A 26,900-nucleotide genomic window follows, 5' to 3' on the forward strand; every position below is an offset into this window, starting at 1 on the left:
ACTTACATTTAAATATCGATATTTGTATTGATTTACATTTTTCCCAAATTACTAAAACAGTTTACACCATAAATTGCTGTTTACTTTGCTGTAAATAATATTGTTATGAAATTCCTTAAATATCGCAGCTTGAAAAACAATAAAATACATAAGAAATGATTTATATAGTAATAACATAAGAATGAGCTGCTATTTCTAGTACTTTTCCGCGACTTATCATCTTGTATTGACAATAACTTTAGATAGGAATGTCCGATTGTAACCAAACAAAGACCAAATTAAAGCTCAGAAATAGTACAATAATATTTACCTTTGACAAAATCTCCATTTTTACAAGGGTTTGGGAAGCTGACCTGTGGTCCCCCCTTAACCAGATACGGTTGTTATACAAATATTTTTCATTGAAAATAATGAAGGACAACAAATTTTGGCTACGTTATTATTTTATAATTATCACTTATAGGGTGTATCAAAATGATTGGTACCCATCAACTTTGTATAGAATGAAACGCCTGCTTCCAAATTCAATGTTAGATCCTCTTGAAATGACTGCAAATTATAGTTTTATGACCTTTTATAATATAAATCCACAAATAAGGTGGATATTTTACTGCATTTTGATGAGACAGGCTTGGCCATACTAACTGGATATGGGTACCAATCATTTTGATACACCCTGTATGACACAAGTGAAGTTTGTCATTTATAGGGGGCTCTTACTATTGCTCTGAAGATGGGCAATCAACATACAAACCATTTAAACAGTAAAGACAGTTGGGATGGGAACATTAAACGCATGTACCATTAAACATATGCATGATAAGCAGTTCCCTGTCCGGGGGAATTTCAAGTTTAGCTCAAATATTCAATGAGAACAAACAGATTATCATTGCACCGGGCTCAAACTCCCATCACCAAACCCAATGCACCAGAGTCTTTCAATAATGCCTTGCCAATTGAGCTAACTTGACTGCTATGTCAATGTTTATCAGGGCCGTCGCAAGGTTGAAAAATGTGGGGCGGCCATCACAAATGTGGGGCGGCCAAATTACAAATATATGCCCAAATTGAAATAAAGATATAAAGAAAAACATAACAAATGTCTTAAAAAGTGGGGCGGCCATGGCATCCCCGGCCGCCCCGCTTGCTACGGCCCTGATGTTTATCCCCAAGTTGAGACCAGATTACAGAGTAGTCATGGTAGTGCAGGCTGCTTCCTGAGCCTTGCTCTCAGTGTAGAGTTGAAACTGAAATCAGGGCAGAAAAGCTTAGTATGGGCACACACTATTAGGGTGTGGGTGGACTTTTTTTATGGAAAAAAGTGCAAGATAATAAAACACTTGCTGATGAAATAAAAACAATATAATTTCCTGACCCCTATCCAACTTGGTATAAAGATATACTTTTATAAAAACAAATTGGTGGCAAACAGCAATTTAAGCCTGATCAAAACTTCCAGCCCCGAAATCTAATGGTCTTCCCTTAGCCATTATAAACATACACAAAATTAAACAGATTAGTCAGAGAAGGGTGGTTATAAATAGATTCAATGTCAATCTTGTACTATTTATTGTGACTTGACTTGTGTCATGGCGACTGGTCGGAATGATTTATTTTCACATCTTTCTTTGGAATATCAAGATGGGCATCTTCATTATTACATTTAAATTTGACTGATCACATGGTTGTATGTTTCAATGAAAGAGGTGGCCATTTTGCGGCGCTTTAATTCTGTGAAACTAGTCATGTACTGTAATAGGTGTAACTTGAAAATAAATTTCTGCAAAAAATTGACAGATTGACTATGTGTGTCTATATGAGATAAGTGGAAGCGTGACACATGCAGTACATATAAGTTACGTGCACACATGTATAGGACTGACTTTGGCTAGTTCTTACTGATACTGTAGGCTTATTAGTGTTAGTAACAAGATCAGGAACGTTATAAAGGGAATTGACGCACAAAGTGGATTGTTTCAGAAGATATGCCGATTAGGGCTTGGAACTTAACTGACTTTGTTTTGTTGGAATTTTCTTGGATTTAACAATGAGGGAGCATATGGCATATAGTTGGGAGCAGAGAGATGGTGTGTTGGTGACTGCTTATCTGGCATTCAGTAAGTTGGGTAATGGGTGTGTAGAGGTGTAGGGTGCCAGTGGTAATTCATTGGGGAGCATGAGGCTTAGTTGGGAGCTGAGTGAGGGTGTGTTTATAAAGTGCCTATCTTGTAGAGCCATCTTAGGGCCTATAACATCCAGATCATTTTACTAGGGAGTAGAGATCATTTGGTGTTTCAGATCCTGCAGATTTACTGGTTTCAGGATAATATGTTGAGTGTAGAGAACATACTCAAGTTAGGGCATAGTCCGGGGCACAGTATTGATTACTAATGGTACCTACCTTGCATTTAGTTTGATACATAGTTGCAGGCCTTGAATTTGAATATGTTTTTCAAAGCCACCTGGCAAAGACAAAGAAGGGCACCAAGGCCAACAAGTGATAAAGAATGCCTTGATCAGTTGACACAGATCTGGGGAGTCAAGGCCAAAACTGAAAAGGGGCAGGCAATGGCCTCCCTGAAATTTGAGCCCTGCATAGTTGTGTGGGATGGGGGAATATGGTGGGGTAGGAACATGTTGTATAGTTAGGAACAGGGATGGAATGTGGCTCACATGTTACCTCAAGATAGTATAATACCATACACTGTAAAAAGGAAACTACTTATATTGGACAAACCACCTCGTTTTAAAGTACCCATGAACAATGGTGGATTAGCTTTGTTATCCTTGCAATACAAGTAGCAAAACAAGTTACAAAACAAGTACTTATTCCACCCAAAGTAGCAAAACAAGGTACAAAACGAGTACTTATTACACCCAATGTGAAGTGTTTTGCCACCCAGCATTAACAAATCAATGAACTAGACAATGCTCCATACAAATAGTGGCCAGAAGATCTCGAATTAGTTCTCATATTAGTACTCGTTTTGAAGTGGAATGTCAAGAGCTGGTCTTGAATTGCTACTCGTTTTGAAGTGGATTGTGTAACCAATACAAAGGGGACACAAAAGATAATTCCTCATTGTTACAGGGAATTAAAAACGAGGTGGTTTGTCCAATACGAGTTACTTTTTTTTAACAGTGATATGCTTGTGATGGGGGATGATACGGATGGAGCAGCTAGATGAATAGTGTCTTTAGGTATCTGGCATTCACTAACTTAATGGATAGGCTCCTATGTAGTGTTTTGAAGGGGGGCCCTATGTAGAGTTTGGAAGGGGCGCCCCTATGTAGTGTTTGGAAGGGGGAAATGCTGCACCGGTTATGTCTCTTCGTTGATGTTTCTCTACGTAGTTTTATTTACTTGGTTCTGTAGTGTTACATAACCAAAGGTCAGAGTTCAAGTTCACCTACAAGCAGAGTCAGATTGGTCAGATACCAAAGTCATCCACCTTGTTAGGACACTCATGACGTTAAGTAGCCAAGTTCATTGCCCTCGCAATAGAATAAAAACATGTGTTGTGTGGCATGTGTGAAATGTACAACCCTCTCTGGCTCTCTCGCAAAATCACCAGCGATAAAAAGGTATTAACAAGTCTGATCATGTGACATTCTCCACTGAATTGCTTTCATATAAAACTACTAGTGCCCCTCATAGAAGCCTCAGCAGGGTCCAATAGTAGTATCATAGCATGGGTGCAATGTTCATCGACCTACAATGAATTCCATTTCAAAGACTTTGTACTGTGGTCCTGAGATGTGATACCTACAGAGTTCATAGAGGTACAGAAGTTTGTAAAAGATATTTGGACCATTGAACTTGTCCTGGACAGATGGGATTGATTTCAAGTCTTATGGCAGTCATTTCCACCAGTTTGGTCGTATATCGGTTTACACTAAGGTAGTTAGCTCCTACTCGCATTGCCGTTACTTGAGTGTTTGATATATACACCGCTGGGTTGTGTTTTAGTGTTGTTGACATAGGGACATCCTCTTAGGACTGTAGATATTGGATGCTCATTACTATACCAAATATCTCTGAATCCAGGTGTGAAGAAGGCAGCAGTTGCTTGCTAATGAAGTGCATGTATGACAATGTCACCGTTTTCATCGTATATCACAGTCGCAGCGGTCTTTTATGCTTTTACTGACATTTGTGTGTTTGCATTGAATGCAAAACCAGGAGGTGTGCGTACATGAATTCCGCTATTGAATCAGCTGTTCATCTGCTTCATGTGAATGCTATTACTGAATTAGATAAATACCAAGCAAGTCATAGTAACATTTTTTTGAAATGTTCCGAACCTGTTCATGAATGGAGGTAGTCGGTGGAATACTGTACACTACATGTAGCGATCTGTGGACGTGGGTACTCAGCATATCGGCTGTTGGCATAGTGACTGGTACCATCTTGTGTTCTGTGCCAATGTTGGCTATTCACCTGGTATCATTAAGGGGTAGGAAATAATACTTTCTTGTGTGCGAGACACATGACTTTGTATGCTATACATTGTAAATTGTGGCATCAATTGGTGACACTATCACAGGCAGGCCTCGAAAATAAGAAAAAAATCCAAGGGTCCGGAGCCTTTGATGTTTCAAGGGTCCTCAACCATTTTCAAGGATCCAACCCCAGACCCTTGCCTTTGAAATTTCAAGAGAGACTATTAGCTATGGTGATCAGGGTATTAAAGATTGTAGAAAATTGAAAACCTGGGTTGAAAACTTGATGGGAAACTAAAATTAAAGCGTACTCAGGGAGCTGGACGTATTTTGTGAACCAGATGTTCCAGTAGAACAGCAAAACTAGGATTGTCTGCTCTTTGCTTGGTTCAATTTTTACGGTGACACAGACCCGTACCATAGGAAATTTGCGCAAGGACGTGCCTTATTTCGAGCGCTAATCACAGGGCATATGATCCTTGCCCCTTGATCCAATTACTAGAATAATTAGCGTATTTAGATGGAGTGCCCAGTTATCCCATAATTGACAAAAATGTCCCTGATTTTTGGAATGTACAAACTTGCACAGAACTTAACACACAATATTTATACAGAATCTCAATACCATCAATCTTATCATCAGGCTAGACAGAAATATCTGACTGTGTCCTCAACCCCCCCCAAATGGTTTTGAGTGCTGGAACAAAAAGTATCTGATCAATTCAGCTCCCCAACCAACCCTAAAATAGAGCTCTGACTCTAAACATTTTTATGCTGAAAACAAAGAGTTCTAAAGCATCTCAGTGAGTGTGCTTTAGAATTTAGATGAGAGACAATAATGAGTTTTGTTATGATGGCTAGTCACAGGCTAGATCAGTGTTCATTAAGACATCTTGAGGGAGGTTGTTACTTTAATTAATCTAATTGCCCATTGTCCACTAACTCTACATTTAATTGACTGGACTGGACAATGAGCAATTAGATTAACGAACTACATTTGTGACCCATCACATCGAAACAGACCACCTTGCGGCAGAAATTAAAATGGAGATTTAAACACTAGGATAAACTGCTGCTCTTTAGCTTGAAAATGACACCTTACTTGTTGAAATCAGATACACTAAATATGTTTTATGAGGCAAAACAAGCTCAGAATTATTTTTATTTTCTTTATATTTTTTTCATCTTCTTTCATTGTTATCTGCCAATGAAGCTAGCCGCGAAGTGGTCTGTTTCGATGTGATGGGTCACATTTTGTTTTTTGGTTGTTTTGATGTCAAGACGATATCAAGGTATTTAAACAGCCTTTATCATTACAGTAAAGCTGCCAGGTTAGCACTCCATATTTTTGCCTTTATTCTCAATTTCATTTTTGCACCTTTGGCCCCCTGGCCCCCATTATTAGAGGTCTTTTATACAACGATAATTCCCCAAAAAATTGTTAGGTAAGCTTAAAAATAACTCTGAAATGACGAACTATGAACTTAGGATCAATGACTTCCGATTCACTTCTGGGTCTGCGATGTCATTTTTCAGCAATTACCGATTGTGTGTGGACCATGGTATTGAAGCTAAAAAGATGTACCATGAAAATGTTAACATTTTTTAAACATTTTGGTTTAAAAATGGTGGGGTGTTTTTTAGCGGGCGGGGGGACTAAAGGGCAGCTGCATACCAGCTGAATTACAATTCAATTTCAAGATGGATATATATGTTTTATGTTCTATAAAGCACATGGTTTTACCAAGGGTTAAAATATTATCCACAAGAAGAGCAGGGTTTGTGTATGGGAACATATTACAGCTAGTCTATATACATGGTTAGATATGCATCTATTCTGGTGTTTGCCATTGTTTGGACACATGTAGGGAATAAGATCACCAGAGTGTGATTATGTGGTTGATTTAAATTAATAACTAGATCGAAACCCATGTTCATTAATCTTCATTGTACATCTGTTCATATGATTGCATTAATTAATTATTAAGAAGCCACTATAGAAGACTTCCATTAATTAAGTATTTATTCAAGTTAACCACACACGTACTAGGTACCACAGTGATTCTCATGGTTGGATCCTCTGTCAAATACTCAATGTTCCCCTTTCCCATTTCCCGATCAGAGAGCAGGAAATTTGAATGATGAAAGGTTCTTTTTTATTAGTATTTAGTACACATATTGTTATAGACGGCCATACTGTATGCATTGTATTGTACAAAAAGTAGCCTGGGTTCGGAACAGTAACCTCAGATCATGCGCTGTCTAACTATATAGGGTCAATATATTGTATGTACACAATAATCAATGCACAATTGACAACCTTTAGTAAAGTACAGCCCAACTATATGTTTTGCCCTCCAGGAAATTTAAGATTGAGTATTGAATAAAATTATGTTGCATTATTCATGGAATTAAATACGAGCTATGATAGTGTTATTAAGGACAACCATATGCATGGTGAGTTGCTCACGCATACCTTGAACCTCAGTGGTTGACATTGTTCCATTCATTATTCTAATGAAAGCACGGTATTATGACATGTATTGTCCTACCCAGTATATAACCAGCTTGTAAACCCTCCATGGATCTGTCTAGATGCATACTTCAATCAACAAAGTACCATTTACACGTCAAATCAAACTCTGATCTATTTTAAGTAGGTTTTAGCTGTAATACATTATACCGTCGCTATTCACTGTGTCACTGTGTATGATCCTGCTTGATAACAATGAGCACATACAGCCGGGTAAATAATGCTACAAATGTTAGAATACAAAGAATAATGGGTAGATAGGTTAGAAGTTTGTAACACAGTGGAAGAATCAATCTTAAGTATTTAAAATTGCCAGGAATCATTTCACTCTTTCTGTGTACATGTAGACTTAAAAAATATAACCGAGGATCTACCTTGATTAACCCTAACGCCCAAAGGGCTTTTTGGCGACTGGAAGGGAAAGAAGGAAGTAATAAACAGAGAAAACAAACAAAGAAGTTGTTTGCTCTGGGTGGGATTCGAACCCGAGACCCCTTGCATGCCAAGCACTAGATCGGCAACACTTAGCCACAGGTCTTTTGTTGGTCCAAAGCGTGCCTATATATTATAACATGGGGTGATTGCATCACCACATCACATGAGATGCACGCAGATACAGTGCATATCATGTAGTATTTTGTAGTACTCAGGCATGTTAGGGTTAATGGTAAATGTAGATCTTTTTTACAAGAATTTGTGAGAGAACACTGATGTGGTTTATTATGTATCAGTCATGATTTCATACATTTCAGAAACCCATTGGGAATTTTCAAACTTCATGGACAATTGAAAAACCAATTTGACATAATACATGTACATCCTGTAATTGTTTGAATAATTTCACTTTTTATACATTCAGGATCATAAGTCAAATGTTAACTGAAGTTCACATCTAAAAAAAAGCGCATACATACATGTATGAGCCTCTTTCACTGTGCCCCAATATGCTCGATAATGTTTCTTTTGGTTTCTGCAATGATTCTAAATTCCCTCTTGTTTCTTCTCCACAGATAAAGATGGAAGTAAGGTTACACAAGTCCAAGCGACACCTGGTACGGGGAATGATAGACCAGTAGAAATCTCGTACACAGACACAAAAGTTATCGGCAATGGCTCATTTGGTGTTGTATACCAAGCTAAACTTATAGAAACCAGTGAAATGGTTGCTATTAAAAAGGTTCTACAGGATAAAAGGTTCAAGGTAAGTGCGTTCAAGAAAGGTTCAGGTATTTAAGCTCGTATCGTACCATTAAGGGAAATATCATCAAAGAACTGATTTTTTCGTATCTAGTTACATGTAGTAACAATAACTGCCTTTGGTGCCTTCAATTACTCTTGAAGTTGAACGTGGAATCAAACTGCTTCTTTGGGACACAGATCTTACGACCACACTTTGCAAAATGTTTCTTAATGGTCTTGTCATGTTACAAATTGTGTGAAATCAAGGCTCTATTATAGATGCCCTTTTCATTTTATAGCGCAGATACCACAGAAGGAAAAATGCAAATGATTTATGATCGCATTTTGATCACACTGTACCTTTTTGTTTTCTTTTACAGAATCGTGAATTACAGATTATGCGTAAACTAGAACACAGCAACATTGTCAAGCTCAAATATTTCTTCTATTCTAGTGGAGACAAAGTAAGTTACGAACACACTGCATGTAAATTCTTTCACGTTCACACCCTCCCTCGGACCAGTTACGTCAGTGCACAATTCATGGCTATTTTTAGTGGCATACGTAATTAGGCCATATGATGTTTGCTTGTACATTATTCATAAAGGCTCACATCTGAAAGAGCAATCTTAAATGCATTGACCTCACTGATTTGAAGTGAATTTGTTCACTAAATAAAGTTGTGTGCTTGTAGAATAGATCCATGGATACCAGTATTATAAAGGGCCTGTAAGCAGCCAGATGCACACCAATTGTATCATTTGGACTGCTGGGGTTTTGATGCAGGCAGTATGTTTGATTTTGACATTATCTACCATTCTACCTTTACATGTATGTGAAATGGATTCTGAGAGAACACCAATGGAGGGCCATGGCCAGAGTTACAAAAAGGTGTCCAAAGTTTGCCAAGATGTGTTCTTTCCATATTTGAGAGAATTTTAATATAGAACCTGCCAATCTACATTGTACTGGGCTAATAATTATGAACCAAATTAGGTTGGTCTGTACCACTTCCCTGGTCTGTACTGTGTAGGCCTATTATATATGGTTCAGATGGACTGCAGATGTAAGACATACTGTTATCTCAGATTGTTGCAGATCCCATCATTATCCCACCCAGATTCCTATTAATTCAGTTTAAATATACTCGGCTCAATACAGTAATATTGTTCCACAGGGCTTAAAAACACAGGGACTAAGTAAGGTCAATCCCCCTTTCTAAATACCCTCCTTTGAAATGTTGTTGTCTAAAGTAAGTACAGACAAGGGTTTCTTTTTGTATTATTGTATTTTCTGTTAAAATAGCTCTCATAATCAAAAGAAGTATTTTGAGCTCACCAGTTGAATTGTGGAAGATAAAGATGCAGCCTTTATCGGTCAGTTTCTTATTTTTCACCCAAAAGTCCGGAGAAGAAATGGGTTTGGTAACTTACAGACAGGTGGAAACACCTGTATGTTATTTGGTGTTTTTATAATAGGAAAAGGTTTGATTTTCAGTTCCAACCTTGACATGTGCATTGTGATAGAGTGTTTAAAACCAGGACATACAGGGTTTCATTGCTTTTAAAGCCAGTGTGTATGTAACCTGCCTTTGTTACAAGGCTGATGATGAGCCTTGTATTATGATGATGAGCCTTGGATTATATTGATTTATAAAACTGGTTACACATTAAACTTGATATATCTAGACAGAGAGGCCACCAGGAGACTTCTGTCTTCAAGATAACAAGTTCAAGGATTAGCATGTTTAGCAATGCAGAAAATCTTTAAAAAAAGAGCTCTTAACTTCTCAAGACTGTTCTTAATTTCTATTATGAATTCAAGCAAAAGTGTTTCATCATTAAAGCTCATTTTTTACTGCACAATCAATAATGTAATGTAATCTTGATGCATGTCAGTTATGTACCAACGGTGATTCCATATTTAGATAGCAATGTATCTGAAATATCCATGTATGGGCAGAGAAAGAAGCCTGAAGCCACCTGGTACCTGTTACCTAGATAATCCCAGTAGTAACGCACTGACAGCCCCCAAATCCTGGCTGATTTCCTCCTTCCTTTTCATAACCCCTATCGGATATGGTGTGATAGGGTCACCCCTATTTACGTGCATTCTTAATGTATACTAATGGGGATTGGGGAATCATTGAGTTTGAGATGGTATAATTTTCTCCAATAAAACAGTATTTAATTTGCCAAATAAATTTTTTTTATTATGTGCCAGGAATGTAAAGAGCTATTTTAATTGAAATCCATACACCCGCTATGGAAGACAGGACCTTAAATCTTCCATACAGGGAGTGTGAATTTCAAATGGGGTTACCTGAATGGGTTACAGGGATGAGATTTCTCCTCGGATAGGAGGAATTCCTCCCACTTCAAATTTTCACCTACTACAAAAAAGTGTAGGAGATCATTTAGTTTTTCTCCTTTTTTGACCTTTTCCTCCTTTTTGGCAAAACGTCCATCTCATGCCATTTAAAATCTACACCCCTTGTGTGGGGCATTAAGGACATGTCTTCCATAAGGGGTGCGTGAATTTCAACTGGAATATGGCTAAACGATGGACCTTTCTGACATAAAGCCAGCCCTGATAAACATTCATTCAGTTCCAACATAATCTCGTATTTAGAGTCTATGATTCCAAGTGCTAGGGTTATTTGTACTATGAAGTATGGCTAATATCAAGATTTAATGTTTTTATGGTTTCTGTCATGTCACAGACATGAAGTCTTAAAAATGCCCAAATTAATGTTGCAATGTGGGGATAACAAATTATACTGCTCAATTTAAAGCAGGAAAAGATTTCAATGAAGCCTGTTAAATCTGTCAATGTCCAAAATATCTGATGCTATCAACTTTGGACAGGCCTGACTTTTGACCCTCTTACCAATTGCTTGTTTCATTCACCAAAATACCGTATGTCGCTAATATTGATTTTGAGATAATGGCAAAGAAAGCGTTAAAATTCTTTTGTTTTATATTGTTTTCAACGGTTGATAAATTGACATAACTTTGTAAAGGAAAGTCGTATCAACACAGGGTTTACAGTTTCTGAAAGCTCTAAATGGCCTCTATAGAAAAAAGGGTAAAACTCATTTTCGACCAGAGTCGACATGTGACTCATTCCTCTTGATCATGTCACTCACATATTGTGCTCACTTTTTAGAAATGACAGAAAGCTTTTTTAAGGGGCCATGTATCACCCACTACCAATTCCAGAAAAACTACAGCACTATTAATTATCCTACTTAACGAAATGAAACCCATCCTAATCCTTTTAGTTGGACCTGACCAGGGGTCGAAATAAGTGGTAGCCGGATAGCCATGGCTATTAAATTTTCTGTCGGCTATTGGATTTTATCTCCATGTAGCCCGTCGGGCTATTAATACTTGCTGCTGTGTTTTAAGCTCCATGCCTGACAATTGACAAAAGCCCGATATTGGGCCAAGAAAGGGCTATTGAATTTTCGCCAGGGCTATCAGAATAAATGTCTAGATAGCCCAGATGGCTATCAGGAAATGGTCCCTTATTTCTACCCCTGCCCGACTGTCAATAAATGTCTCATTTTGATCAATTTGGTAATTTCTTTGGAAAAAGGGCAATTGTACAATTTTACATGTTTTCATATAATCGCAGTCACAAGTCTAAGCAATAGCATTTATTACTATTTAGGCCCATTTTGAGTTTCATTTTATTTGGAAACTTTGGTAATATTTTTGTAATCCCCAAAATTAGTGCTGTATTTTTCTGGACTTGGGAGAAAATACGTACATAAAGTATAGATTGTAAATAGTTGAGGACTTTCCCCGATCTTGCTGTGCTAACCACATAACATACATGTAGGAAATACTTAAACTGTGAAGCGTACATGTACATCCCACATGGCGGATATGCTAGATCATTTCCTACATGCATTACTGTATTGCTTGATTCATCACATGAATAAATGCCTGTACTTTTATTCCACTTGTGTTTTCCTTATTCAGGAGTTTCATTCAGGGTTTTACCTTACAGTGAGAACCAATAGATCGTTTGAAATTGCACATTCAAATAAATAATAAATGAGCATCACAGAAAGGATAGAATTTCGCCTAGATAATAAAACTGCTTGAACATTAATTTTAATTTCATTTTTTAGTCCTTTATCAAAATGTAGGTCATCTGAGGGAATTGTTTGTTTTTTTGTTTTTTACAGACAAGAAAAGTGATAAAATCATAAAATTGATAGAATATAAATGATAATAAAACTATGTTTAATTTTAATTTTAAATAGTAATATTTTATAGTCAACTATATGTGCATAAAATCCATTCATGCCATTTGATGTAGGATGAGTTTTGTGTTTTCAAATTATACATGCATACATTTGAATCCAACTGGAAACTACTTGTACGTATAATAAGCCTCTATTATAGATTTGAATAGCAATAAAATGAATTTGATATTATGATAGATTTCAATAAAAAATATTTAAAAAAAACCTCGGAGAGAATACCTTGTTTAGAGATTTTTTTTCTTTTGCGATAAAAGAGAAGTAGATTGAGTTGGCCACAATAGAACCCAAATAGCACAAGTTTAAAAAATAAAAGCCAAATTTACCTTCCATTGTTTGGTATCATGGATGCTGTGAGCATCAATCATGTAATAACTCTTCACATGACTGTGAAAGATGCTGTCATCCGATGTAAATTGGTAAAACAGATAGAATGAGAATCTTGTTACACCATCAAATAATTTTATTATACAGATGTACATCCAGCATAATTTTTCACAAGTGTGTTTTATCAACTGAGGTGTATATGTTCTATGTGGAATGGAGACTGGTTGAAGGAAAAAAATACCAGCCCATACGTGTAGTATGATTTTAAAATTTCTAAATCGGCATTGTGGAGTGAACATTCTGAAAATACAAAATACGGGAAAGTTCCTGGAACAAAATTATCGTCAGACCTCCTTGGATATTTCAATCAAGTAAAGATGATCTGTAGTGTCTGTCATACCAGTCATAACGACAAATCAAGTCAGCACTATGGACCACAATGGCCTCATCCCAATGACATTGTTCAATAACCTAAATTAAACAATCATAGTGCAAAATTTGACCTCAGGTTGCAGAGTATGAGTTTTTGTACCCACATTTTCAAAGGTCATTCAATAAATGTACAAATGTATTGGGGTCAAAGAACTGTGCTGTTGTGGATCCTAGTGCAACTTTTCTCAAGCCAGCTTATTTCTCTCTCTCTCTCTCTCTCTCTCTCTCTCGGTCTCTCAATACTGCAACCGTACATCAGAAGGTCGCTCATATATGTTACATAACCCAAGTGAAATTACGCGAGGCCATCATACATCTGACATTGTCATCAAGATGCTTAGATCTTCATGTAATGCATGCCATTGCCCACGTGATCCGTTTCTCGACCACAAATGACCGCTGGTCTTTAACAGCTCGCAGCAACGAGCGCTGAAATGTTGGCTCTGTTTAAGTAGCCTAAGGGGAGATTGAAACGTTTTAAATGGAATACATCAGGGGAGGTCGGTTAGGAAGCGGCATTACATAACTGATGATTGTATGGTGTAAGGTTTCATTGTGTTGGATTGACAACTGGGATATCCTGTGGTCACCTGCTGCCACACCATAAGATGTAGTAAATAGAGTTCATGAAAGGTCTCTGCAATATACACATTGGTAAGGAGGTGGTCTGTGTGTAGTAACCTCATTTTGTGAGAAATGGAAAAGCAGGGGAATTCAGGCAGTGCCTTCTCGGTAAATTTTGACATTTGGAGGGAAAATTAGAAATAGAAATAGAAAATAGAAAAAAATTATTTTTGTAGAAATATGGCCTGTACATATCTTTCCAGAAGATAAAAATATTGGCCCCTTGTATTTTGATTAGTCCGCAAAGTAACACATTTTGTGTGAATGCAGTAGGCAGATTTCTTGGTAAATTGCTTGATTGCGTACAAAGGAAATGACATTGATGTCATCGTGTGCTACCCGAACTATTGCTGGTGTATTTATAGATCATGATTACTATTTATTTCGATAAGTGTTTTTAAAAACAGGATTTTCTTTTTTCGCAGGTTCAACAAAGTTGTCACAATTTAATGTGTACTTTAATATTGATTTCAGAATGAATAATTAATAACAGCCCACGTGTATTAAACTGCAATGTGTTATTTCTGTTTTTCCTACCCTCCACAGAAAGAAGAGGTCTTCTTGAATTTAGTCTTGGAATACGTCCCAGAGACGGTGTATCGGGTCGCCAGACACTACAGTAAAAATAAACAAACTATACCAATATTATATGTGAAGGTTAGTAAGTCAAAACATTACCCCTACCTATCCCTCACTTACCCTGCCTATGTTCTTTTCAATTTGTTTGCATGTTTGTTGTGTGTGATCGATGTTACTCCTCTAAGAAAGCCGAAGTCTTCTTGAATTTAGTTATGGAATTTCTTCCGGAGATGTTGTATCGCATCGCGAGACATTATAGTAAACAAAAGCTATCGATACCAACGCTCTATGTCAAGGTAGGTGAGAGCGGGCATCTCGTAATTTTTGAAAGTTAAAGGTTCAGTCAGTATACCGAGAAAAAAAACCCAGGAAAACAACACTTTGTCCAAAAACAATTGGTGTGTTCTTTTTATCCAACTAAGTTTTTGGCCAGCCATGTTCCGTCCCCCTTTATTTTGGTCCAAACAAAAAAATTTGGTTGGCCAAAGTATGCATGGACGAAATTTCAAAAGAAATGAGACCAAAATATTTTACGACAAATTGTATCAATTGGACAAAACAACATTGAATTAACTGTATTTAGACAGAACAATCTCGAAAGTTCTGATTTAGTGGAATTTCAAGCGTAGGTATGTATAGAATTATGAACTTTATGGAATTACGAGATGACACATGTTCAATGTGCAGGTGACGGTATGAAAACAGGGCTCTGTGTCCTTATACAAGTGAGAAGTGTCCGCAGACTGAAAGATGACACAACTACACAGATCTAATTCCTTATTTTACCAGCTCATAGTAAAATGCGGAATGTTGGAATGCAATTCCCAGAAAATCTTGAGAAGTAACTGAAAATAGTTAGGGTTGTATATGAAATACAAAACTTACTACAATTGTGAACAATTTTTTATTGTCTAATGATCATTATTAGTGCTTCAAAGGGCTAGCTTCATATCCCGAAAAGGTTATGTACCCCTATAGCCAAAATAATAAATTCTCGATCATGAGAGGATGAACCTTCTGCGTCAGCGTATTTTTCATAGAATAACACGATCGCGCGACCTGCATGACCGAACCTACCTTGCCTAGCAACGACCGTGTGATTGGTCAATTCTCAAAAGCTGTGTTTGCACCGGAAGCGCCGGTCTTTGCGTAGTACGCTCGGCGCAAATAACTGTGCGTTCCCAAGTTGGCTCGCATGATCGAGAATTTATTATTTTGGCTATAGTAATGTTCAACAAAGTGTTTTAACTCACAGAAATTCTGACATTTTCTCAAATTGGCTCTTTAGTTCCAAGACAGGCAAACTTATTTCCGCGGCCTGGTATTTACGGAATAAACTTTAACAAGAAATTCTAACACTTAAGTCTTTTATAATAAGTATAGCTTTGTTAACCTTCAATGTTTTGTCTACTCCAACTGTCTTATATTTATAGAACTATGTTTACGTGATCCATAATTTGTGTTTTTGTTTTGTAAATTAAAAGTAACAGATACACATACAAAAATCAATGTGATGTGGCTGTTCAATTTCGTTTTTTCAAAACAACCTCAACCCTGAAATATCATTGTGTCTTGGCTGTAGCTAAAAATGTTAAATTTGACCTTGGGAGAAGAAATGAAGAATGTTTGCATGACATCACTAACATCACTTCCCACATTGAACATTGTGCAGAATAATCCCAGAGAATAATTTGCCCCATTTAAATCAGCAACCTCCCCCTAATTAGGTGAAATAACGATTATTAAATGCCAAGGAAAGTGCAAGCTTATTACAATGTACATAATTATTATGTATATGTGACTTGCTTTTAGGGACTGATCCTTGTGCTCTTGAGACAAAATAGTCAAAGGCCTTTCCAGCGATTTGCTTATCTGCAGGATCGTAAATATCATCAAAATTCTGATTTTGGCACCTTTGTTAGTGTCATAGATGTGCTAACATAACCCGCTAGTGGTTTTTAAAAGCCAAAAGCTGTGTTTTTGGACAACATGAAAACAGGGCCTATTCAGTAATTTGCTTATCTGCAGGATCAGAAATATCATCAAAATTCTGATTTCGGCACCTTTGTTAGTGTCATAGATGTGCTAACTTATAACCCGCTAGTGGTTTTTAAGAGCCAAAAGCTGTATATTTTAAAGGCAAAAGTAGGATATTTCACATGAAACTGCAATATCTCTACTTAGGTAGAGAAATTAGCTACATATATTTGAATGGGGCTTCAACTTTGTCAATACTGGTGGGTTTTTTTGCCAAATTTTTCATTTTCAAAAATTCCTAATGACTATTTTAATGACGTATCCTTTTTTTACAATTTAGCTGGGATCACTGAATGGGCCTTTAACGACATGTTCCAGCTGTGTCGTGTCTGTCATGTCCACGTTCAATGTTGCCATTACTAAACCTTTGTAAACGACTAAATGTAGACCATGTGATCCCAATCTGCTCATCACTCCAACAATCAAAGGAAGTCTATGTAGGAGTCTTAAAACAATTGCCACAAAATTGATCAGAACACTCAGGAAAGAAACTAGACTCATGGTCAGTTGAGTGTGTGTGACACTTTTGAAGTCAAGAGAGAATTATATTTTCACCTATATGGCCACGTGTCGTTGCTATAGAAGTTTGCTGTAAAGCTTTGACGAGAGCATACTTCAGCGATGTTAACAAGGCATCTCTGAAGCGTAGTGTGCTGTTTTGCATGTCGTATGAGTTGTTATAATGTTAATTTTGCCACCACACGCGTTGTATGTATTGTGAGTTGCGTCCTGTCAACATCGCGGAAGTATGATCTCAAAGGTGCAATTTTTCAAAGGAGTCTTAAAAGTTGGTACCGTACAGTAAAGAAAATTTGTCCTTAGGAATGATGATTTTGTTTGAAGGCTTCAAAGGTGGTACAGTGAAAAAATTTGTCATTTATAAGCATACTAGCATAGATGATTTTGAAAAAGGTAAACAAGAGCAAAACTTGATTTAGTTAATGAAGACAAAAATAAGTTCATCATCTAGTAGTTTATCATGTTTTAGTCCCTCTGAATTGTATTTTCTCAATAAAAAACATTGCAGTATTTTAAGAGCAATGCTGCTAATTAATTTATTATTTCAAAACTGATGCATTTAAATACACACTCTAGTAAACACACATTCACTCTCTCTTTTAATTACACATGTTTCCAGGGTAACTAATTAAAATACACTGTATTTTTTAAATTCAATAATCCCAATTTGCAATGAGCGTGTGGGATAAAGGTGCTGGAGGGCTGTTCTGCAATCACTTGGTAAAACAGTTGTGCTTACCGTGCTTACAGGGATATTCCAGGGTTTTAAATTACGGCTGATTTTATTAGTTTCAAGAATACTATCAAAAAAAATCACTTGAGATGGAGGAGAAAGGTGTGGAAGGTGTAAAAAAATAATTATGGCGTATCATTTGCTATGTATCTAAGCTTGATTAAAAATTTAAAAAAAACTTGCTGCAGGGTTGGTTGTTATGGCGATGTGGGTTCAATGCGAGGCTGCTGGGTGTAAAATGTGTGGTGGTGGTAGTAGTTGTTAGTGTATATTGGGATTTATGAATTGGTCTAATTGTGGGTGTACAGCTGGTATTTATCAGCGCTCAAAATAGATGGGGGCTAAGGGCAATTTCCCCCCGAAAATGCCAAAATAGCCCTAAAAAAAATCAGTTAAAGAAGGATTTCGTGATCCTAGCATCCTCTTTTTATGACATTTTCAATAGATATCCATGTAAAAAGCTTATTCCCATAATTTCAGTTGATTCCAATTTTGCGTTTGCGAGTTATGCATGATTATGTTTATTACATTGCTCCATAGGCAAATGTGTTGAATTACGTAATTCAAATTTGACGATATTTTTGCGAAACGAATTCATCTGCAAGAAATATTTGTACATAAACATTATGTAGCCAGATGTTTCCAGTGGTATAAAAAACTTTTTTTGAGAAGAGTGTGGGGATGAGGCTGTGGATCACGAAATGCCCTTTTAAGGGGCGATTTTTAACAGAAAGTGGCCCTGAAAGGAAACTATTTTGATGGGGGATTTAAGTTATTTGGCCCCCGACATCCTGAAAGTAGCCCAGAAATTTAAATTACAGGGGTAATTTTTTTTCAAAAGTGCCCCCAAAATTAAAAAAGTAGTTTGAGGCTTTTAAGTATGGTATAAACAACAAAAATGTGAGAAAGTATGATGTAAATACATGTCAATAGGGTGGTAGATGCAGTGCTGGAGGCACGGTCAAGCAATGTTTTGAGGCTAAAATTGATTTCGAGATGTAGCAAAGAAAAGTAAAGTTGCCCCTCTTTTTTATATTTCTACATGAAATTATATGTCTCAGAAACCGTCCAATATCAATTTGAATTTGAGCAAATTGCAAATTTACAAAAAAAGTCAATGCGTAAATGGTCAATGTGTCCTGTCATTTGACAATTGGACCATCAAAGGCAAATTCACCATTGTCACAATTTTATTGCATTAGAGAATAAGTTTGTCACCCCCCAATGTACTACGTGTATTTATATTGCCAGTCAATGTCTGCAGTGGCAGGTTGCTGCCTGTGTGTTGAAATTCAGCTGCATTCATCAACATACGCTTCATTGATCACTGTGTCACATGATTTGACTGCTGACAGATCCAAGGTTAAAGACATACGCATCATAAGTGTGGGCCCTATCACAAGATTTTTGGTAACATATTATCTGCTCTGGGGTTTAGTTATTATATTATTTGTTGTATTTGGGAAAATTAAGAAAAACAATAGCAAAAAACAATAGTAACCAAAGAACTAGACATAATTGATTGATTTGGACTGAAAATCTTTGAAAAATTATTTTCAAAATATGTTTGCAAGATATCTTTAGAAGTTTTTTCAAGCTTTTGGTGATATTTTAGGGTCATTTCAGCCTTCAGAAGGGGAAAAAATTCCGGACTGACCGACCCAACTTGAAGTCTGTCCATTGTAAAACGGGAGTTTTTTTCTGTTGGCTAAACAGAAAGGGTATTGTATGTGAAGGTCACAAGCTTTGTTGGTAGGGCAGAACGTACCAATTGAAAATAAAATTTTCATTCTATTCAGGAAGAGACCATGATATGTCAGTACTTGCAATAAGTTAGGACATCAGGTTAAATGATAATTTGGAGTGATTGACAGTAGTTATGTATGAAAATAGGAAATAAGGTGGCAAAAATCTATTTTGGGAATATTTTTTAATATAATGCATGTAATTAAAACAAAACAGTAGTTTTTATGCTGAAATATACCGATTTTTAGGAAAAAATGACAAAATATGTTTGCAAAATATTTCAGATTTATTTTTTATATTTTTATCTTTCAGAAGAAAAAATAAATAAATAATAAATCCTGACCAGCCAATTCTACTTAGCAATTGTTGTTTTGTTTGTTTTTTTGCCTTGGTGTCTTATGATTTTGTGTAATTTATGAAGAATGCAAATAAATTAGAAATTAATATAATCACAAAAATTTTCATTATAAAGTTGTACAGGGTGATGAAATTATTTTTAAATGTTATTGTGCCTATAATCTGCATTTATTGACCGCTACAATTATAACGAGCATATGCTTTATAATTGGGAATCCAAATCAAATTGTTTTCTCTCTGCAATATTTTGTGATATTTTTGGCATGACACATTGAACTTGGGAGAAAATAGATTGGAATTTGTCAATGCCACTGTCACAGTGGGGATGTGACATTGAATTCCACCTGTCCTGTACACAACTCAGACATGCTAAAATGGGAAGAAGAAATGATGGGTTTTATTTTTCCTTTCTTTGATAATAAAAATTGCAAGTTGTCACTGTATTTCAAAATGAGAAAAGCATTTTTTTCTGCAAATTATGTGTCCCTTTTTAACCAAAATTATTTGTATTTATCTGTTTTCAACTAATGTCTACCTATAGTCTGTATACCTTTCTTGAGTCAGTAATATAGATATTGTTTTTTTATTGTATCTCTAAATGTAATGATGAGAAGTATAATTATTGTAAAAGTATAATTTTCAGAAAGGAAATGAAGCAAGGAATTTAACTAGCATAACAGATTCCTGACAATTTTTGAGAAGATCATTTGATTTTACCGACTCGAGGAGGTATATGGACTGTAAACCCCTTTAAAGAGGAAGTCCCACCAGAGCAGTTCTTCTGGTTTGAACCAAACCTGCCTGGTTATCAAATTAATCAGTGACAAGGTTATCTATGAATTTGACAAGTGCTAATTGATGTTTGAATGTTATTGCATCAATTAGCACCTGTCATATTCAGAGGTAACCTTGTCACTGATTAATTTGATAACCAGGCAGGTTTGGTTCACCCCAGAAGAACTGCTCTGGCAGGGATTGACTCTTTTTAAAGGTTAATTTTTAACAATAAGGTGTTAAATAGAGAATCGGTACATCAAAGTGAAGCCAATACTAATGTTAATCTTTGTGTGTATCTTTTGATTTCAGTTGTACATGTACCAGTTATACGGCAGTTTAGCTTATATTAACACGATAGGAGTATGTCACAGAGATATTAAACCGCAGAATCTGCTACTTGATCCAGAGACGGGTGTACTTAAACTTTGTGATTTTGGCAGGTGAGTAGAAGAAAATGCCATTAAAAAACTGAGAAAAAAACAGCGATTTATTGCACAGGCATGAACTGATTCCTTTGTTGTCTACGAACTGCATTATGTTATTTGTGTTATACTAGAATTGGTGACGACTAGAAAAATTGGTGTTGGTATCGTGTCAGACTCATGAAAATATTTGCATGCGACTTTGGTCGTGCACCATAGCGCACCTTCCTACCGGCACCCACGTTGTGACAGGATGCGGCGCTGTTAGTGTTCTAAAATTATTAAAACAAATGCAGTCAAAAGGTTAACTTGGAAACAACTGCACAGATTTGGTTCTAACACAGAATTATAGAAGGAGAAGGTTCCAGGACTCGACCGTTATCTTGATATACAGGCATGGAGCATGATATACAGGCATGGAGCAAAAATTGGGGTATTCAGTTTCCCTCGGAATGCGCTTGAGGCATTCGTTGTCATGCAAGCGGGACATGGATAATGGGCGCATTTGAGAGACGCACTTGATGCAACCTGCACACGAAGACGCTTCAGATGAGATGCAGAATTGTTTTTGTTAGTCTCCACGCACCGTTGGCAAGGACCCGAATACCCCCAATTTTCTCTCCATAGCTGATGGCGCGATTTTACGTGGCGGTATAGGGAGTCCTGGTTCTCTTTCTCTAATTATGTCGGTTCTTCAGATACTGGGGAAAGGTCTGACACAAAGTTTACCCAGTCGTCAAGTCTGAACAGAACTCTTCACTGTGTAGAAGTAAAATGGCGGCAGCAGAATCAATGAATTGTGTTGACACTGATCATTTGTGCCGTTTCTTTTCTTTTCCAGTGCAAAGCAACTTGTACGAGGAGAGCCCAATGTATCATACATATGCTCAAGGTACTACAGGGCGCCTGAACTCATATTCGGAGCAACAGACTATACTTGCAATATAGGTAGGTGGTTAATAGTGGAACCAAAGATATTTGACCCAAAGAGTACCAACTCAAGATTAGTTTTAGCCCAAAATGGAACGATAATTTGCATCTGTAAGCTAAGCTTGAGCACTACAAAGGTTTGTGTGTCCGACGCTTAGCACAGTTTTGGCACAACATATTGCACTCAGAAAACAACAGCGGACTTCAATTGAAGCTTGCTGGTCGCATAGGTATACTTTGTTGCCCTCTATTAGCGACACGCAAACATGGCAGAGTTGGTACTCATTGGTTCAACGTCATTGGATGGAACGGATTAAGTAGCATAAAACACAAACGGGTACAAAATTTATTGACTGCATAGCCCTTGTGGAAGTAACAGCTGAGGACCCTGTTGTGCAGCAGATAAGCTAATGACGTATGCCCGAAGCCAGGTGTACACTCAACATAGCAGCTGTTGGAAACAACCAGATTTTCAACAATGAAGAATCGCAGTGCAAAATTTTGTTGAATCGTTACATAGCTTTGTATTTCTGGCTGACTGTCCAGCATCAAGAATTATAACAACAACAGTAACAGCAATACCTTGAGATTTTCATTAACAGGGCTCCTACGCACCTTGGAAATCCTGGAAGCTCAAAATACGTTTTTCCGGGCCTGGATAGTCCTGGAAATTTCCAAATGGTCCTTGAAAGTTCTTGAAAATTGTAGGCACTGTAATATCTTATATCTGATTTACAAGTGTTGGATACCGGTATGTTGTTGGGAGCACAAAATGATACATGGTCTAAAAACACAACTTTACATAATTAGGATAGACATGTAAAGTCCTGGGAAATCTTGTTTTTGTTTTTTGTCAATGAATTTGTATTGGAGGTAGGTATGCATGTATGCGAGCCCTGTAGTAGAGTATATTTCAGTTTCATTGTGTGATTATGAGGTGAAATGATGCTTGGCAGCAACGCGTTGGACTTACAGGATGCAGCAGAAGAAGATAAGTTGAAGGGTGTGTGTGTGACTTCTTACACTTGAATTTTTCTCTGCTGGAATTCATATTAATACTGATCCATTGGCGTTGTATGTGAAATTTGGTTAACTATCATACTACTAATAACGCCACATCTGTAATATGTGTGTCAGTGTGTCCGTGCTGTGTCAGTGTGTAATCAAGTTACTGCATAGTGGCAGCTTTTGGCAGTGGACCAAAGCTTCCAAGTAAACCAGCAGGTTTGGACCTGTCCACTGATGGCCGTCTATAAATAGCTCTGAATACTGGGCTGGTATTGCACAAGCAAGTGCAACAAGTGGCTATAAAGTAAAATATTTTATATTTTGGAAATAGATTAAAAATATGTGGAGGAATAAAATGTTCCTGCACTCAATTCTGATGTGAAACAAACCCAAACATCAAGCAGGGACTGGTTTTTGGAATTTGCAGGAGAGCATTAAATAGCTCCTCTGGAGCCTTCAAGGAGAGCTGTTTAGAACATTTACAACAGAATGTAAGGAGAGAATGGTCAGCTAAAAATCACTCTCATATATCAAGATTTAAGGAGAGCAGTAGAGAGTGATTGCTCCCACTCTCCTCAAAATTCAGTCCCTGATCAAGTTGACAATATTTCAAACAAACACAAACCAGACAACAGGTTAAGTAGACTAAGCAATGCTACCAGTTGACAACTGTTCATTAATTTGTTTTGTTTTTCCTTTGTTTATAGATGTGTGGTCAGCAGGGTGTGTACTGGCGGAACTGTTGCTAGGTCAACCAATCTTCCCTGGCGACAGCGGCGTAGATCAACTGGTAGAGATAATCAAAGTGTTAGGCACGCCCTCGAGAGACCAGATACACGAGATGAATCGCAATTACACTGAATTCAAATTCCCACAGATCAGGCCGCATCCATGGAACAAGGTCAGTGTATGAGGCTATGAGCTGGAGGCTAAAGTTTGTTCATTTATATAAGGCGGAAAATATTTGACTCATAACTGTGTATTGATATAGAATGGCGCAATAGTTAGTTGTGCGTTGCGTAATGCGTGACTGGCACACGCTCATGTGAATTTACGTGAGCGTGAGTTGGGACTTGATTGACGCGTGCAGTAACAAAAGCCGAATAATTTCCGCCTTCTATAAGCCGAACAAACTTTCGCCCAACTCCTAATTCCAGAAAATCATGAACCAATGTTTCCAAATCCAAATAATAGTGTGTTTGACTCTTAATCAAAGTTGTTATTTGGTAATGTTGTTATGATGCAAGGCCTTACATGAAAGTGCAACCTTTCTTTAGAGCTAAATGTAAAATCAAAACAAACAATTGGGAAGTCTCAATGTTTTTTTTTTTTCTTTTCAAATAATTATACTCACTGTGTGACTGTTGCAATTGCTAATCTCTTCCTACAATTAGCCAATAAAAATCCATATTCTCAGGTACAGGAAACTCAGGGGATTTGAGAAAAACACTAGAGGGCAATTATGTGTCTTGCATTCAACATATAACTCCAAACTATTACAACCATTCTGCTATATTTCTACTTTTGGAAAGAATTCTCCCATCTGTGCCTCAAGGTAGACATAAGAAAAAGTTCACACCCTGATACAACCTTGATAAAGTGGCACTATTTCTCATTGAATTTTGGAAACTTGTCAGGAAAAACTCTGGGAATTTTGTTTTTGTTAAATGCTGGGAACCTGCACTATACTCTGTCCGATTATAAGGTTGAACATGACCTTCACCAAACTGTATGGATCATACGTAAAGGTAATGATAGAACATATTTTAGTTGTTAAAGATCATTTAGAGATAGATGGGACATGACTTCGATCAGAGTGTATGAGATGCCAAAGGGTTAATGGATGGGTCATGTTCCACCTTATACTGGACACACTATAGATAAACACTTTATTACAATGGACTATTCCATTTAAATTACATGCTCCCTCTGTGGAAGATTTTGAAAATATCTTCTACAGAGGGAGTATGTTTTTCAACTGTAATTGGTCAGGGTTAATCATTTTGAAACCCATACTCCCCCTGTATTATGATTTTACCTACATCTTCCACAACTGGAGTAAGTTTTTCAAATAGAAGTTAGCCAATTGTCTATTCTATTCAAAATTCATACTCCCTCTGTGGAAGATATTTCCAAAATCTTTCACAGGAGGAGTGTGGATTTTAAATGGAATAGCCCAATGTCTTTATTTTACCACACAATTAAGGGATCCAAAATGAAGCGTTTATTATGCGTTTAGACAGTATTTTTGTGGGACATGAGAGCACCTCAGACCTATCGAATTGCATTCTGAATCTGAAGCATCTCTTTCTGATATCAAATAATTTTCATTTTTGAAAATCACGATATAATACAAATTTTATGACAAATTATAAAAATTTGATATTTTTCAAATTTTTGATATATAACAGTCCTCGAAGTAAATTATTTAAATCTAATGATATATTATTAAAGTGTATGTAGCAGGGAGGAAAAGCCGACGGTCAATTGAAAATTTTGACCTTTCATATTGAAGATATGGATTTTTTCCCAAAAACACCTTATTTTTGTTTGGTGTTTTGGGGAAAAAAATCCATATCTTCAATACTGAAAAGGTCAAAATTTTCAATTGATCGTCGGCTTTTTATCCCACCTACATACACTTTAAGTATAAATCATCAGATTTATAAAGTTTACTTCAAGTACTGTTAAATATCAAAAATATCAATTTTAATGATTTGCCATAAAATGTGTATTAAATTGCGAATTTCAAAAATCAAAATTATTTGATATCAGAATGACATTCTTCGTATTCAGAATGCAATTTGATATGTCTGATGTGCTCTAATGTCCCAAAATAAATACTGTCCAAACGTTCATACCCCAGCCCTTAATTGTTGCAGTGTTAAAATTTTGATATCTACTGGTCAAGAGTAACAGCATTAGGATTAACCCCATGAGAACTACCTGCCTATTGGTCAAAAACAACTTTTCATTATCAATGGACCAATCGGCAACATTGTTAGAATAATTTCACCACAAAAAAAAATTGGGGTGAATTATTTGCAAAGCTCCATTCTGATTGGTGATTAAAATGAAGATATCATGTAACTGACCAATCAGAGGCAATTTTAGATCGGCAGGTAGTGCTCAGGGGGTTAAGGCAGGAGTTCGCAACCCCATACACATGTTGCAAAGGTGGCACATAGTAAACAGGCCTAGGCTGCCATCAATGGCTCACCTACATGTCATATACAACACAATAGATCCTGTCAGAGTAGCATCAGCTTAAAACATGTTGTGACCTGTGGATTAAAAACTGCCTTTGATAGAAGCCTTGGTTGAGTGAGTCCCAGGGACTACACTTTACCCATTACGAGTGTTTTGTATATCGGCCTAGTAACTTTCACTTAAAAATATGTCTTTGTTATCTTCTCAATCAGGTGTTCCGGCCAAAGACCCCTCCAGAAGCCATCACTCTGTGTAGTCGGCTTTTAGAATACACTCCCTCCGCCAGGATATCGCCATTAGAAGCCTGCTTTTACAGCTTCTTTAATGAATTACGGGACCCACACACAAGGTTACCCAATCAGAGACCTCTACCACCTCTCTTCAATTTCACATCTAAGGGTGAGTACACACCATAAGTTGGTCAAGTTGCACAAGCGCTCTGGGTACTTGGGTCAGTCATTTTGGGGGTGCTTATTAAAACAGAGACTGCCTTTTGAGAAGAGTTAGAGCAATCATCAAGTTGCATTTGCAAGAGCGATTTATAGCTCCTCTAGATAACATGTTAAATTCTTTATGTGCTAATGGGCACAGGTGCAAACAGCTCTTCTAAAGCTCTTCTTGAAGAGACCAGAAGAGCGTTCTACAGCTCTTCTCTCATTTTCAAAAGGCAGTACCTGATGAAATGAATGTCACATATTACACACAGAAATCTGAGTGCAGTACACAGTGTCTAAACTGTGCACTATTGTGATCTGGATCTGCTCTGCT

General features: G+C 36.9%; 1 protein-coding gene across 4 annotated transcripts in view; it reads left to right on the top strand.

The window, feature by feature from the left end:
- Positions 1–26,900, top strand: part of LOC140170376 (glycogen synthase kinase-3 beta-like) — a 66,631-nt gene that overhangs the window by 28,318 nt on the left and 11,413 nt on the right. For 2 of the 4 annotated variants that reach the window (XM_072193751.1, XM_072193748.1), the window contains 7 exons: positions 7,987–8,177; positions 8,536–8,619; positions 14,361–14,471; positions 20,872–21,002; positions 21,826–21,932; positions 23,630–23,823; positions 26,345–26,531. In XM_072193751.1, the coding sequence (XP_072049852.1) occupies positions 7,987–8,177; positions 8,536–8,619; positions 14,361–14,471; positions 20,872–21,002; positions 21,826–21,932; positions 23,630–23,823; positions 26,345–26,531 (1,005 nt within the window). Of the gene's footprint in view, positions 1–1,926; positions 2,118–7,986; positions 8,178–8,535; positions 8,620–14,360; positions 14,472–14,578; positions 14,690–20,871; positions 21,003–21,825; positions 21,933–23,629; positions 23,824–26,344; positions 26,532–26,900 lie in introns of those variants that run through there. The other 2 variants (XM_072193750.1, XM_072193749.1) reach the window with 2 other exon arrangements.

The sequence above is a fragment of the Amphiura filiformis genome, chromosome 14 (assembly GCF_039555335.1).
Source record: "Amphiura filiformis chromosome 14, Afil_fr2py, whole genome shotgun sequence".
Classification (NCBI taxonomy): Eukaryota; Metazoa; Echinodermata; class Ophiuroidea; order Amphilepidida; family Amphiuridae; genus Amphiura; species Amphiura filiformis.